General features: G+C 49.2%; 1 protein-coding gene and 1 long non-coding RNA gene across 2 annotated transcripts in view; one reads left to right on the plus strand and one right to left on the minus strand.

Moving 5' to 3' along the window:
* SYNE2 (spectrin repeat containing nuclear envelope protein 2) overlaps positions 1–16,404 on the plus strand; it is a 258,420-nt gene that overhangs the window by 224,243 nt on the left and 17,773 nt on the right. The window contains exons 97-101 of the mRNA XM_083516520.1: positions 12,018–12,180; positions 12,442–12,629; positions 14,621–14,771; positions 14,883–15,065; positions 15,535–15,672. Of these exons, the coding sequence (XP_083372646.1) occupies positions 12,018–12,180; positions 12,442–12,629; positions 14,621–14,771; positions 14,883–15,065; positions 15,535–15,672 (823 nt within the window). The remainder of the gene's footprint in view (positions 1–12,017; positions 12,181–12,441; positions 12,630–14,620; positions 14,772–14,882; positions 15,066–15,534; positions 15,673–16,404) is intronic.
* Positions 1–16,404, minus strand: part of LOC310685961 — a 209,270-nt gene that overhangs the window by 31,203 nt on the left and 161,663 nt on the right. The gene's annotated exons all lie outside the window — the stretch shown is intronic.

Here is a 16,404-nt window from a genome sequence, read left to right on the forward strand (position 1 = left end):
CGGCATACCAGATTAAAAGGGACTATAACCAACTGTTCCAGCCTCCTTTGGATTTGCATTAATTTCTTGAGCCTTGCCTGCATGCTATAATGTCAGGGAACTGCCATCAGAGCATCAGGTGGTGGAGGGACTCAGGCAGGATGAAAGAGACTCAACTGCTGAAGCAGGGACCAGCAGGGGGAGGAGTGGGTCTCTGAGGGAATGCGAGCAGGAGGGAGGGCTCAGGGAGGCTTCCAGCGAGAACAGTGGGGAGGTATCGGAGTCTCCCATAGGGAGGCCCACACCTCGCAGGAAACTGTCACGCCGTGAGTCCAGGAGACGCGTTTCCGTTAAGGAACTTCTTTGCTGGAAACGCTTCCGCAGACAGCCACTGTCGGACTCTACTAGTGACTAGAGCAGACATGTCTGAGGAGCTCCGTCACACACGGAGGTTTGTGGGGTCGCACAAACTGAGGGAGCACGTTTTCACGCACAAGCAGCTAATCAAACCCTCACAGCAGTCCGACAGTCTTTGTACGCTGCCTGTGCAAGAGAAGGCATCATGAGCGAACCAACCGGAACCGGAGGAGCAGGGGCTGGAGCTGGTCCAAGCTTGGAAGATAGATACCGAGCGTTGGAGGTTCAACTGGCCCTGCAGACGGCGAGGTTGGAGGAGAGAAGGGCTCAGGATGCAGACAAGAAGGGGAGAGCCACGCAATTCCCCAGAAAGGTACCAGGATTGGTGCAGAAATTTGGGGGGGACCCCAAGGACTACCATGCTTTTAGGACAGAGATGCAATATGCCCTTAATGTGCAGTTCGATGAGTTCCCTGATGAGGAATCGCGAGTTGCTTTTGTAATTGGGCATCTTGAGAAAGGGGCTAGAGACTGGGTTCGACCCCTAATGGCAACGCACAATGACATACTAAAGGACACAATGAAGTTCTTTCGTGCAATGGATATCATGTTTTCCAGCGATATTGAGGAAGGGGTGGTGCGCAGACAGCTAATGGCTTGTAAGCAGGGAAGTCGATCTGTCCGTGAATATTGGACTGAGTTTACCATGCTGATTCACAGACTGAGTTGGGATTTATCGGCGGCACCCGTTCAAATGCTATTTGAAGAAGGTCTTTCTTCGGGGGTGAAAGACGAGCTGGCACGGAGCCCCAGGGCGGAGTCTATGGATCAGCTGACCAAATCTGCGCTGACCATAGGAGCGCGGCAGGAGGCAAGAGCCTTGGAGAGGCGGGAAGGGAGAGGGGAACGTTGGAAGGAGTTCCGCATTCCAGACATTCCTGAGCCAGCTTTCCCGCCGGCAGAGCCGATGGAAATCGGAACAGCGCGCGCGCGCGCATTTTCAAAAACCAGCGAGGGAGCTAAGAAGGAGGGAAAGGGCCCCCGGAAATGCTATCTCTGCCAACAGCCAGGCCACTTTGCCAGAGTCTGCCCCCAGAGGAAGGAATGGCAAGGGATGGTGGGAGCTGTTGAGGGGGGAGAAGAAGGGGGAGCGGAGCAGGTAAAAGCCAACGCCTGGTTGCCACAATTGGGGCACTGCAGCCAGGCCAGAGAGCAGTGAAAGTGCCCGTGCCAGAAGCTCCTCGACCTGCTCTAGTGATTGAAGTGTCGCTAGAGCTGCAGAATGGGCACCCCCTAAAAATAAAGGCGCTATTGGACTCAGGCAGCTCCTGCAATTTTATGAGCAAGGAGTTTGCTGCTGAACACCAGATACAGACCATCCCTTTAAGCAACCCCCTGCAGGTGACCACGATTGATGGCAGGGAGTTGTTGGGAGGAGGAGTCCGCTTGCAGACTGTCCCAATGATAATGAGGGTGGCAAGGCACACAGAACTGATAGCGTTTAATGTGGCCACCCTGGGAGGCGCTCCCATTATTTTGGGAATGAGCTGGCTAGCTCTACATGATCCGCTGGTTGGCTGGCATCAAAGAGTGGTGTCCTTTGGTTCAGCACATTGCCTAGAACACTGCAAAGGGGAGAAGGGTTCAGCAGGGGCCCAAGCCACCCTAGCAGGGACTGAAGTAATGGGGAAGGTGAAGGTACCACCACAGTATGCAGATCTCAGCGACGTGTTCAGCGAGAAGGAAGCTGACCAACTACCACCTCATAGGCCCTTTGATTGTCAGATCAATTTACTCCCAGGAGCACAGCTTCCCGTGGGCAAGTTGTATGCCATGTCAGACAGGGAAATGCAGGAGTTGCGAGGGTTCATTGACAAGAACCTGAAGAGAGGCTTCATCAGAGAGTCCAATGCAGCAGGGGGGAGCCCAGTGTTCTTTGTGGACAAAAAAAATGCGGACAAGCCGAGACTTGTATGTGATTTTAGGCGGCTGAATGCAGTGACTGAACCGGTGGCGTTCCCTATGCCCAGAATTGATGATATTTTGACCAGGGTGAGGAAGGGAAAGATTTTCACAAAGCTGGATCTAAGGGGGGCGTACAACCTGATACGCATAAGGAAAGGGGATGAATGGAAAACCACCATGTTTACCCCTTTGGGGGCGTTTGAATACCTCGTTATGCCATTTGGATTACAAGCAGGCTCCGCGTGTTTTCAATCTTTTATGAACCACGTGCTGGGCCCTTTGCTCTACAAGAATTGCGTTGCCTTTCTAGATGATGTGTTGGTGTATTCTGAGAATGAGGAGCAACATGTGAGAGACGTCAGAGAAGTGTTGAGCAGACTGCAAGCCAACAGGCTGTGGGTCAAACTGGAGAAGTGTCGGTTCCATACCAAGGAGGTGGAATTCCTGGGGTACCGCCTGTCAGACAAGGGATTGGCCATGGATCCCGGCAAGGTACAGGCAGTGCTGGAATGGAAAACACCCAAAACCAAGAAGGATGTGCAGAGGTTCCTAGGGTTTGGAAACTTTTATCGTAAGTTCATCCGCAACTTCGCCCATCTGACGGCGCCCATCACTGACTGTCTCAGCAGTAAAAAGAAGTTTGTATGGACGGCGGAGGCGGAGCGAGCGTTTGAGGAACTGAAAAGGGCCTTCGCCTCTGAAGAACAACTTCTGCATGTGGATTTACGAAAGAAGCTAAGGGTTGAAACAGACGCATCTGACAGAGCCATAGGGGCGGTGCTTCTTCTGCAGCCGGGGAAGGAGGAGTCAGAGTGGCGTCCGTGTGCCTTCTTCTCGCGGAAGCTGAACAAATCCGAGAGGAACTACACGGTGTACGACCGAGAACTGCTTGCTATTCATGAGGCGTTCCGGAGATGGAGGCATCTGCTAGTTGGTGCACAACATAAAGTGCAAGTGTGCACGGACCATAAAAATCTAGAGTACTGGAGAACGGCGCGAGTGCTCAACCAAAGGCAGTTGAGATGGGCCCAAGAGTTCTCCAAATTTAACTTTGAGATTTGTTATGTGCCAGGCCCAGAGAATGTTAGGGCGGACGCTCTCTCACGCAAACCTGAATATTTGGAGGGGGAGGGAGCACCCGAAGAAACCCATATCATTCCAGAGGACCGCTGGGTGTGTGGGGCGACTTTGGTGGGGCAAAGGGAATTGGTAGAGGGTACGGTGCAGGATGCATACGCCCAGGGGAAACTCAGGGATCTCAGAGGGGAGGAAGACAAATCCGGCGGTTTTGAGGAGAGAAATGGGGCATTGTATTATAAGGGAGCGTTATATATACCTGAAGGGGAATTGAGGGAGAAGGTACTCAAGCAGCTGCACGATAGCCCCACAGCAGGGCACTTTGGGCAACACAAAACCATGTGGCTGGTTACCAGGGAATTTTGGTGGCCCAAGGTCAGGGAAGATGTGCGGGAGTATGTGAGAGGGTGTGAACAATGCCAAAGAGCCAAGGGGGAGAGGCAGGCGCCGGCTGGGTTATTAGAACCACTGCCCACACCTGAGAGACCGTGGGAAGCAGTGGCAATAGATTTCATGACTGATCTGCCAAGGTCTAGAGGGAAAACAGCCATCATGGTTGTAGTAGACCTGTTAACTAAAATGGCCCACTTCATAGCCTGCTCACATGCGGTTACAGCAGAAGAAACCGCCAAATTGTTTGTAGAGAATGTGTTTAGGTTGCATGGCGCCCCCTTGAGGGTGGTTTCAGACCGAGGGAAACAATTTACTTCCAGGTTCTGGAGGAAGCTCATGAGCTTACTGCATGTAGAGGTTAATTTCTCGACGGCCCGTCATCCTGAAACCAACGGGCAGGCGGAAAGAGCAAATGGGGTTCTCCAACAATATTTGAGGTGTTATGTTAATGACAGAGAGAATGATTGGGTGGAGAAGTTGGCGTTGGCAGAATTTGCCTACAACAATGCAGAGAACGTGTCCACGGGGATGAGCCCCTTTTTGGCTAATCACGGGTGCCATCCCAGAGCCTTCCCAGGGGGGGAGGGGGAGAACTGGAGCGTTCCAGCTGCAGAACAGTTCGTGGAAGAAATGGAAGCGATCCATCGCCAGCTCCAACTCAATTTAAACAGGGCTAAGGAGGAATATAAGAGGCAGGCAGACAAAAACAGAAGGGAAGGTGAAAGCATCAGGGTGGGGGACCAGGTGTGGCTGTCAACCCAAGGGTTGCCATTCAAAGGAGGTTGTAAGAAATTAAGACCCAAAAGGCTGGGTCCGTTTGAAGTCATACAGCAGGTCAATCCAGTGGCTTTCAGGCTCCGGTTACCGAACCACATGAAGCTGCACCCAGTTTTTCACAGGTCGTTGCTGTCACCGTATAGAGGAGACAGTGAGGGGAGGGTCACTAGGGGACCAGCAATGGAGGAGAAGGAACACAGCTACCATGTAGCGGAGATCCTCGATTCCAGGTGGAAGGGAGATCAAGTAGAGTATTTGGTAATGTGGGAAGGGGAACCGGAGTCGGAAAACACCTGGGTTAGGGCAGAGGATGTCAATGACGAGGTTTTAATAGAGACTTTTCATCAGAGGTTCCCACGTAAACCTCAGCCTGTAGTGAGGTTCCGAAGGGAATACTTTGCCACCACCGACGAGGAAGAGGAGTTGGAGGGGTTCCCAGATTCTGAAGAGGAGGAGGATTCAGCTGGCCAGGACGACGATCGATGGAGAGAATTGTTCGAGACGTCAGAAGATGAGGAAGATTCGTTTCGGGGTTTTAGCCCTTCACCTCCCAGGGGGGAGGAATTGGGAGGGGGTGAGGGGGGCCCTGGAGGGGAGGTGGATGTCAGGGAACTGCCATCAGAGCATCAGGTGGTGGAGGGACTCAGGCAGGATGAAAGAGACTCAACTGCTGAAGCAGGGACCAGCAGGGGGAGGAGTGGGTCTCTGAGGGAATGCGAGCAGGAGGGAGGGCTCAGGGAGGCTTCCAGCGAGAACAGTGGGGAGGTATCGGAGTCTCCCATAGGGAGGCCCACACCTCGCAGGAAACTGTCACGCCGTGAGTCCAGGAGACGCGTTTCCGTTAAGGAACTTCTTTGCTGGAAACGCTTCCGCAGACAGCCACTGTCGGACTCTACTAGTGACTAGAGCAGACATGTCTGAGGAGCTCCGTCACACACGGAGGTTTGTGGGGTCGCACAAACTCTGAGGGAGCACGTTTTCACGCACAAGCAGCTAATCAAACCCTCACATATAATTCTGCCCTCTTGCATTACGCAGCACGTTAGCACTGAACCAGGAAGGCAGGAACCAGACGTAATGCCCCATCTTTGCAATACCTTTAGCAAAGTGTGATACCACTTTAAACAGCAATGGCTCCTCCCCCTAAGGAACCCTGGGAAGTGTAGTTTGTTTAAGGCACAGAGAGCTGTTTGGAGACCCTTATTCCCCTCGTGGATTTACAATTCCCAAAGGTTTCGCGGGAAGGGTTGATGGTTAAACTACTCTGGGAATTCTGGCTTGGCATCCATGACAAATGACCATCCAACCTCTGCTAAAAACCTCCAAGGAAGGAGGCTGGTATTCACAAGTGGGAAGAGTGATGTGGTGCTCATGTCCTGCTTTTGAGCTTCCCATGGGCATCCGGTTGGCCAAAGCGAGAACAGATACTGGACCAGATGGTCTGACCCAACGGGGCTGTTCCCCAAAGGTAAAGGGACCCCTGACTATTAGGTCCAGTCATGGCCAACTCTGGGGTTGCGACACACATCTTGCTTTATTGGCCGAGGGAGCCAGCGTACAGCTTCTGGGTCATGTGGCCAGCATGACTAAGCCGCTTCTGGCGAACCAGAGCAGCAGACAGAAATGCTGTTTACCTTCCCGCTGGAGCGGTACCTATTTATCTACTTGCACTTTGACGTGCGTTCGAACTGCTAGGTTGGCAGGAGCAGGGACCGAGCAACTGGAACTCACCCCGTCGCGGGGATTCGAACCGCCGACCTTCTGATTGGCAAGTCCTAGGCTCTGTGGTTTAACCCACAGCGCCACCTGCGTCCCGTAAAGGGACCCCTGACCATTAGGTCCAGTCGTGGCCGACTCTGGGGTGTTCCCCAAAAGACAGACACAAACCAAGAAAGTGGAAGTTATGGTGAGAGGGACAGCTTTGACAGAATGGTGCAGCACCTTTGCCTTTTAGGATCGTCTCTGTGTTAGGTTTTCTGTAGTAGTTCACCTGAACTGGAACAATAGCAACCTAGACAAAATCTGTGCCAAAACAGGTGGTGCCTGATTCAACAGGTGGTGTCTGGGGCAAGGGGGAGTGGGAGGGGAGCTCTGTCTTGGCATGCTAAGCTTGTAAATAGCCACACACTTGGCTGTCTGTAGCAACTGCACACAGCATGGCCCAACAGCAGTTTGGTCAGAAGATTGCTGTTCTTAAGTGGGAGAAGGTTACTTAAATGATATGCAGCAAGGATTTTTAGAACTTCCTTTGAATGCTACTCTGGATGGACAGAAGGGGTAGATAAAGGAACTATTGTTCTTGCTGTATCCTATGGAAAGTATGGGGTGATTTTTAAAGAAATACTTACGTTCCCCAAGATTCCAGTTTTTGCCTCCCTGCCTTGTTGGGTGCTCAATTTAATAAGAATGGCATTTTAAGCGAGTTCATTAAACTGCACCAAGCTGAAACGGACTGATTTGCAGTCTGTATGGATGGCAACCAGATCCTGCCATTTGGTCAAATGAGAGATAGTGAAATAGTAGCATGGTGCTGTTTTAATATCTCCCAGCACAAGAGGATAGCTCAGTCGGAAGAGCGTGAGGACTCAGCTATACAGCTGCAAATAAAACGTTTTAAGTGTGTTTTAAGTGCAATATGCAATGTGACCCTAGATGGGGATGGGGAAACCTTATGGAAAATTCAATGTGTTTTTAAAAAAAGGCATTTTCATATTTTTTAAAATAAAATATTTATTAAATTTTTTTGAAATATAACAGTAAAAATGAAAAAGAAAAAAGAAAAATACAAAATAAAAGCAGTTAAAAACATACATATTTTCTATTATTCTATTTTCCTTTAGCTTATTTCCTGGACCTCCTCATACCTCCCTTTTTTGTATTCCACTTCAATTTATTGGTTCAGCAAATCCTTACCATTAGATTTTAACCTATTTATAACCCTTTTTTCATATTCTCTTAGATCATTACAGCTGGAAACCCCTTAATTGCTATCCAACATCATTCTATCATTCATTAATTTTACAATATTTCTGTAAATAGTCTTTAAATTTCTTCCAATCTTCTTCCACCGACTCTTCTCCCTGGTCTCAGATTCTGCTGGTCATTTCCGCCAATTCCATATAGTCCATCATAAAAAAGGCATTTTCAGAACATTTTTCATACATTTGTAGATTCCACCTGAGACTCTTCATCTCAGGGTTGTGGGTTCGAGCCCCTTGTTGGGCAAAAGATTCCCGCATTTTCAGGGGGTTGGACTAGATGATCCTTGTGGTCCCTTTCAACGCTGCAGTTCTATGACCAGCTGTTTGCAAGTCTATGTGAATCGCAACTCTCCATCAAGTGGTTGACGTGTCCTTATCTCAGGCTCACAAATTTAGATTGTGTGTGTGTGTGTGTGTGTGTGTGCAGAATAGATGGACATGGTGAGAAGCGACAAAGAAATATCGATCTTCATTGGTGGTCTCCCATGTCTTCAGCAGATCATTACGCAGTTTGATTATTTCCTTGGTTTTCGTCGGCCAGTTTTCAAAACCCGTGGGGTGTGTGTGTCTGCATGTGTCTCATTTCTCTAAGAGATATTACATCTCAATCGCTTGGCCTCATCAAATCCTGAAAGACCTCCACCTGTTTTCGAAGGGGTTTTCCGTATGTGGGTAGCAAACTTTTGAAAGGAGTGGCATGGCAGCTTTGGGAGGTCCAAACGAGGAGCCAGGGTGGTATTCACCTTTCAGCAGCATGATACAGTGTGCATGTGCGAGTGTGCACAGGCTCCGACGCTCTGCCCCGGGGGCTTGGAGGAGGAGGAGGAAGGGAAAGGTCTGTGTTCTCTTTCTCTCTCTCTCTCTCTCTCTCTCTCTCTCTCTCGTCTCTCTTTCTCTCGATGGGAGATATTAAGGCATCGATGTTAAATAGGGCAATCGCGGAAGAGAGGGAGGGGTTTCCTCTTCCCCGAGTGCTCAGCTCAGTCGGATGCTATCCCTGCAGCTTTGGACTGATAAGCTGAGGAATGGTTTTCCCTTATAAACAGTAAGTGCATTTTTGGTACTCGGAAGGGTCCAGTAAGAACAAGAGACGCGTGTCTCTGGTGTGCGGTTGCTGCCTGCAAGGCAGGGGGGGGAGGGGCTCTGTCCTTCCCAGGATGGATGGGAGATGTCTGTGTGCACTTTGCCTTTGACAGAAAGGACTGAGGAGGGGGATTGTGGAGGCAGTTAGCAAGGAGGATAAATGGCATTTAGGGGCATCCCTCGCCCGCCCCCTTTGTTAAAATTAACTGTTTGCTCTCCGCACCCAGCCATTTGGAGGAGGAGATTAGTGCGCCATGGGGGGTAAATGAATGGAACGTGTGTGCGATGCTTCTGGTTATTTTCTGCTTTATACCTAAAGCTCTGCTTTTCATTGCATTTCGTAATTAACGTTCTTAGTGGGGTCCATCCACACAAAGGCAGGAGAGGGACGTCGCCCGTGTAGGCACTGCGGAAACACATTAACCTTACCTCTTAATTAAAAAAATAAAAATAGGGCCTGCTTTCTAGCGATCTGTACCTTCTAAACCTGTCTGTATAGTCTTCGGATCCAATTCGCCAGTCGTATCTTTCAAGATCGGAGACGCAATTATGCTCTGTTCCGGTGATTAACATTGGTGTTTTAATTTCACCCCCTATTTATCAAACCTAAATTGTCTATCGACCACCTGCCTAGGATGATGTTTACACTGAAATAAACGTGCATTTCCTTTCACTTAATTTTTATTCTATCGTCCTATTAAAAGAAAAATGCAGGTATTTGGGGTTTTTTACATTTTAGTGTCAGCACTGACAGATAGGATTTTTTTAAAAAAATATGCACAATTGGAAAAGGCACCGTGCAGTCTTCGTTGTTTGATGTTCTGCTACCATGTCAGCTCCAATCTGATTTGCAAGGTAGTCGTTCAGACCTCTCTCTCCAGCGGCTACGACAGGCCTATTGCAAAAAAATAACCAGGGCTTAAAATGTTGGACTGGCACTGGAGAGACCCAAAACCAGCAGGGGCCAAACACCGGGGTCCTTATACCCCTCCATTGTGCCTGTCCCACACAAAGGGGGTCTACTACCCCCCCCCCCCAATATAGGACCAGTTTAAGGGAACCTGAGCCAGACGCTTGCTAGTTAGATTTTGGAACCTGTATTTGTCTTAGGCTTGTTCCCTGGGTCTGGCTGGAAGAGGATGCTTTAGGGACCGTACAGCCGGTCGCTGAGAAACATTGCGCTTCAATGCTCTTGCCTTTCTGAAACCGGTCCTCCAACATGCCATGTTTGTTTTTCTTCCGTTTTTACATTTTACGGTTAGAGAAGGGACGGCTGGCCTGATGGAACCACAAATGGCATATTGTGACAAATTAGTTAATTAGGCCAACTTGGCTGCAAAGGTATTTAGCATTATAAAAGTAAGCGGGGGGGGGGAGTAAATCTGTAGACACCATTCTGGTTCTCGCTTTTGGGGGCTCCTTTGGAGCTAATGAAGCAATTTCATCTGCAACAAACTCCTACACAGTGGTATTTGGACTCTCCAGCATTTATTGCAAAGTCTGCATCCTAAGGTCTGGCTTGCATCTGCTCCTTTGTAATCCATGCCAGTGGGGCAAGGCGGGGGGTGGTGGTCCCCGCTAGGTGTTCAGAGAGCTAGGTATTCCTACCCATAGCTGCTGCATCTGCAACCCTAGGCTGCATTCCGATGCACACTTTGTTGTTTAGTCGTTTAGTCGTGTCTGACTCTTCATGACCCCATGGACCAGAGCACGCCAGGCCCTCCTGTCTTCCACTGCCTCCCGCAGTTTGGTCAAACTCATGCTGGTAGCTTCGGGAACAGTGTCCAGCCATCTCGTTCTCTGTCGTCCCCTTCTCCTTGTGCCCTCCATCTTTCCCAACATCAGGGTCTTTTCCAGGGAGTCTTCTCTTCTCATGAGGTGGCCAAAGTATTGGAGCCTCAGCTTCAGGATCTGTCCTTCCAGTGAGCACTCAGAGATGATTTCCTCCAGAATGGAGAGGTTTGATCTTCTTGCAGTCCATGGGACTCTCAAGAGTCTCCTCCAGCACCATAATTCAAATGCATCCATTCTTTGGTGATCAGCCTTCTTTATGGTCCAGCTTGCATAAACATGCATAGGATTATGTTGCAAATATGGCTTCATAGAATCATAGAATCAGAAGGTATCCCGAGGGTCATCTAGTCCAACCCCCTGCAATGCAGGAATCTCAACTAAAGCATCTGGGACAGAGGGCCATCCAATCTCTGCTTAAAAACTTCCAAGGAAGGAGATTCCACAACCTCCCAAGCAGACCGTTCCACTGTTGAACAGCTCTTACTGTCAAGAAATCTCTTCCTGATGTTTAGTCAGAATCTCCTCTCTTGTAACTTGAAGTCAGCGGTTCGAGTCCTACCCTGCAAACATTTGCCTTCAAGGTTCTTCTGTTGATACACAAACCCCTGAACAACTTTGGGGCCAGGATACAACAAGGACTGCCTGAGCGCTATTCATTGCCCTCTGCATGGAATGAGACATGTCTTTAAGAACGTAACTGCATCAGAAGTTCCCTTATACCGAGTCAGACCATGAGTCCATCTAAGCTCAGCAATAGCAGTTGCTCTCTAAGAGTTTCGGATAAGGGACATTCCTGACCCTACCCAAATATGTTGTGGTTTGAACTAGGGACCATCTGCATGCGACGCTCTTGCAACGAGCTACAGCACTTCCGCTAAGTTATGTTAAAACTGCAGAATGCCATGAGCATTATTGGTGCCATGTGAACAATAATCGTTCTTCCTGGTGGCCTTTATGCATCCAGTGTATCTCAGATTGCTTCCAGACATTCCATTTACTCAGCACTCACCCTGATTCATTTGCACAGAGTGCAGGGAGGTTAGAGGTCCAGCTCCGAGGGCCTTCTTGTGGTTCCCTTACTGCGAGATGTGAAGCTACAGGGAACCAGGCAGAAGGCCTTCTCGGCAGTGGTGCCTGCCCTGTAGAATACCTTTCATCAGAGGTCAAACAGATAAACAACTATTTGACTTTTAGAAGACATCTGAAGGCAGCCCTATTCAAAATTTTTGTTAATGGTCCATGTTTTACTGTGTTTTTAAGATTTTGTTGGGGCAACCCAGTCAGATGTGTGGCACATAAATAATAAAATTGTTGTTGTTGTTGTTAAGCACCCACAATTCATTGAGCATGCATTCTGTTTTGTATGTGAGGAGGTTATACAGCATTGCTTAAGAAAATGTTATCTTACGCTTTCCAGTTCATTTTCTTGTTAGTTTCCTTATTGCAAAAAGGTCTGATGGGGAAGGGGGTTGCTGTTCAAGATTGGCAAGTACTCTTTAACTGTGCAACCTGGTTTTGCCAGTATGTGATGGAAGGTGCTTGCGTATCATCAGTTGGCCTTGTTTTACAACCTTCTCACATTCTTTCTGCCCTTTGTCTCCCCAATCGCAGGGTGAAGAAGCTGAAGGAGACCTTTTCTTTCATACAGCTGCTCAACAAAAACATGAGTAATCTTCGCACCTGGCTGGCACGCATTGAATCCGAGCTTTCGAAGCCTGTTGTTTATGACACCTGCGATGATCAGGAGATAAAGAAGAGACTTGCAGAGCAGCAGGTAAGGTGGAGGAAAACAGAGAACGTGGAAGAGATGGGCAAAAGACTGTCTTGAGGCTTTGTTTGTTTATTTCTGTGTTCATTTATTCTATTTTATTTGAAAAATCTTGACTGCTTAACATTTATCTAAGCAGTGTACAGTACGACATGGGAACCACCCACTGGTCAAATGGTGTGACGTCTTAGTGTTAAAGTGGAATTATTTGAAGAGGACACTATTACATATAACCAAAGATTATTATTTTTTTGTTCGTGGTTATAGGATTTGCAGCGGGACATTGACCAGCACAGCCCTGATGTCGATTCTGTCTTCTGCATCTGCGAGGTCTTGCTGAATGATTCTGATGCCTGTGCCAACCAGACCGAATGCGACTCCATCCAGCAGACCACAAGAAGTTTGGACCGCCGGTGGAGAAACATCTGTGCCATGTCTATGGAGAGGCGAATGAAGTGAGAGGCATTTCTCCCACTCTTTTCTGGGGGGGGCGATGTTTGTCATTTTAAATCATGGGTAGGCAAACTAATGCCCGGGGGCCAGAACCGGTCCAATCGCCTTCTAAATCTGGCGCACAGACAGTCCGGGAATCAGCATGTTTTTACATGAGTAGAATGTGTCCTTTTATTTAAAATGCACCTCTGGGATATTTGTGGGGCATAGGAATTTGTTCATATTTTTTTTCCAAAGTATAGTCTGCCCCCCCCCCCAAGGTTTGAGGGACAGTGGACTGGTCCCCTCCTAAAAAAGTTTGCTGACCCCTGTTTTAAATTAACATTTTATTTGGTTTTCTGGTTTAACGTTCACCATTATCAAAAGGCCCAAGGAATCATTCCTAAAAAGGATGTGGTTGCATGAGAAGAGATCGGAAGTAGAAGGGTCTAGCTAACAGGGTCAAGTACAGTGGTACCTCGGGATGCGAACGGGATCCGTTCCAGAGCCCCGTTCGCATCCTGAATGGAACGTAAGACGCGACGGTGCGTCTGCGCGGGTCACGTTTTGCCGCTTACGCGCATGAGCGTGACGTCATTTTGAGCGTCTGCGCATGTGCAAGCGGCGAAACCCGGAAGTAACACGCTCCGTTACTTCCGGGTTGCTTCAGAGCGCAACCCAAAAGCGCTCAACCTGAAGCACATTCAACTCAAGGCATGGCTGTATTGCCAGAGATGGGGAATATGTGGCCCTACAGATGTTGCTGAACTTCCCTCATACAGTTGGCTGTGCTGTCTGGGGGTGTGTGGTGGGATTTGAAGGGCAACAAATTCCTAAAGGCTGCAGGTTCCCCGCCCCTGACATGGCAGTTGATGGAAGTGGTCTCTTTCAGCACGAGACCCTGCTACTGGGTCAGAGCAAGCAATATGGATAAACAAGAGGTCCCCAACTAAATTCCTGGCATCTCCAGCTTAAAGAATCTCAGAAGCAAATCATGGGAAAGACCACTGCCTGTCACCCTGAAGAGCCCTTGCCCTTTGGCAGTATTGGGTTAGATGGGCAAATTGCCTGACCTTGTATGAGACAGCATCCTATGTTCAGCATCAGGACTCTGTGTGTGGTTTGGTGCTATGAGAACACAGAAGAAGCGCAGGATGTCGTCTCAGGGCCAGAATTCAGAATCTTAGCTTTCTTTTCTTTTAAAGGCACGTGTGCAAAGAGTCCTACTTGGTCAGGCCAATCACCCATGTAGACTAGCAACCTGTTCCCACAGTGGTCCACCAGAGGATCCAACAGGAAGCCCACAAGCAGGACCTGATTGTGACAGCGCTCTCCCTGTTTGTGATTCCCAGCAACTGCCATTAAGAAGCATATTGTAGAACATGCCCAGCTTGTAGCCATTGATAGCTTATCCTCTGTGATTTCGTCTAATACTCTATTAAAGCTATCTGTATTGCAACAACATGCTTGAAAATATATGGACCGCGTATATCTTAACCATATAATAAAATTGCAATGATGTTGTCACACTGTAATTGATGTAGTTCACACAGCTACCATCCCCCCAACTGCTGTTGCTGTGGGAGGTGAGAGGGGGAAAGCCTGCCTTTCAAAAAGCAATCTTCCTTCTCTCATCAGTGGGGCGCAGAGCAAAGGGGAGAAATCACTTCCCAGTGATGTGGGTCGCTGGCATTTACTGCGGGGGTGAAGCACAGGGAGCTTGGCTGGCAGCTAGAATGGTGAAATGACTCTGCCACTATGCACCACACTCCCTTTTTCTCACCCCTCTCCCTCTTGCTAAGTGACGGTGGCCTGTGGTGTTGGGAACACAGAAGACCACCAGAGCTTCACCCATGCCACCTCACCAGTTGCCAGAGGCAGGTGGTTTGGGTGAGCTGTGAGGGGAAGGGGAATTGGGCAGGCTGTGTTCCAGACGGTTCCAGAAGGCTGGTGGTTTTTCCACATGAAGTACACTGGGGGAAAATGCTGCTGTTGGTGCTTGTTTCCCCTTTAGGATTGAGGAAACATGGCAACTTTGGCAAAAGTTCCTGGAGGACTACTCTCGCTTTGAGGACTGGCTGAAGACAGCCGAGAGGACAGCAGCGTATCCAAACTCTTCGGAGGTTTCGTATACCAATGCCAAGGAGGACTTGAAGAAATTTGAGGTAAACATCCGCTTTCTGTTGTTGTTTTCCCCCTAGAATTCGTTTCTTCCTGAGCGATGCCAGGTATGAGGCTGCTCGTAAGAAAACAAAGGGCTGCTTTTTCCACCTCAGGCATTTCAGCGACAAATCCACGAGCGACTGACGCAGCTGGAGCTGATCAATAAACAGTACCGGCGTTTGGCCCGGGAGAATCGCACTGATTCAGCCAGCAAGCTGAAGCAGATGGTCCACAAGGGCAACCAAGACTGGGATAACCTCCAGAAACGCGTGACGGCAATTCTCAGGAGACTCAAGGTAACCACAGGCCGCCTATGCCACGGCTGTCAGGTTTCAGGTGAGGGTAGCCAGTGGGTCTCAAACCCTCGATGTGGGTTGAGCGGATGAGACCGATAGTGCGTCCAACAGTCAAGAAAGCGGTTTCTGTACGTGCTGTAGAGGGCAGTGAGGGGCAGGTGGGACTTCTCAACCTGGGAAGGGTGTCCCATCTAGGAGAAGGAAAACTCTATCTTAAATCTCCTCTGTCTTTCGGCTGTACTCAGAAAGGCTTTGGGAGTAAACCCTGAGGAGCAGTCCACACCCGCTGCCTTGCAGGTCATATTTAGGAGAAGAAATGGCTAAAGGAAGTAAACCCTACACAAATCTGGAGTGGAGTCCCTAAGGCGGTTGGGTGGTGCCTTGTACGCCTCCTTCCGGCAAACAAGCAGCAGTTTTGCTATGTGCCAACTGTCGCGTCAACGTATTTGCTTTCCCTGGTTTACTTTAGCACTTTACCAATCAATGGGAGGAGTTTGTGGGGACCAAGGACAGCATCCTGGTGTGGCTGACCGAAATGGACCTGCAGCTGACCAACGTGGAACACTTCTCAGAGAGCAACCTGGACGAGAAAATGCGGCAGCTAAATGTGGGTATTGCTGTGGGTATTGCTATGAGAAATGAGCTGAGTTCCACACCGCCCCTCAGTCCTATAATATCTGCCTGTCTCCTGTTTGGATATACAGCACCATATTTTTCGCTCTATAGGACGCACTTTTTCCCCTCCAAAAATGAAGGGGAAATGTGTGTGCGTCCTTTGGGGCGAATGCAGGCTCCTTGGCTTCAGCGATAGAGAAGCGGACACGGAGCAATGGAGCCAAACTACAAGAAAGAAGATTCCACCTAAACATTAGGAAGAACTTCCTGACAGTAAGAGCTGTTCGACAGTGGAATTTGCTGCCAAGGAGTGTGGTGGAGTCTCCTACTTTGGAGGTCTTTAAGCAGAGGCTTGACAACCATATGTCAGGAGTGCTCTGATGGTGTTTCCTGCTTGGCAGGGGGTTGGACTCGATGGCCCTTGTGGTCTCTTCCAACTCTAAGATTCTATGATTCTATGATTGTATTTTTCGCTCTATAGGACGCACTTTTTCCCCTCCAAAAATGAAGGGGAAATGTGTGTGCGTCCTATGGGGCGAATGCAGGCTCCTTGGCTTCAGCGATAGCAACGCGAAGCCTCCGAAGCCTGCGCTCCGGAGGCTTCGCGTTGCTTTCGCTGAAGCCAGGAGAGTCTGCATTCGCCCCATAGGACGCACACACATTTCCCCTTCATTTTTGGAGGGGAAAACTAGGTGCGCCCTATGGGCCGGTGCGCCCTATAGGG

The sequence above is a fragment of the Podarcis liolepis genome (genome assembly GCF_965112155.1).
Source record: "Podarcis liolepis genome assembly, chromosome: 1".
NCBI classification, from domain to species: domain Eukaryota; kingdom Metazoa; phylum Chordata; class Lepidosauria; order Squamata; family Lacertidae; genus Podarcis; species Podarcis liolepis.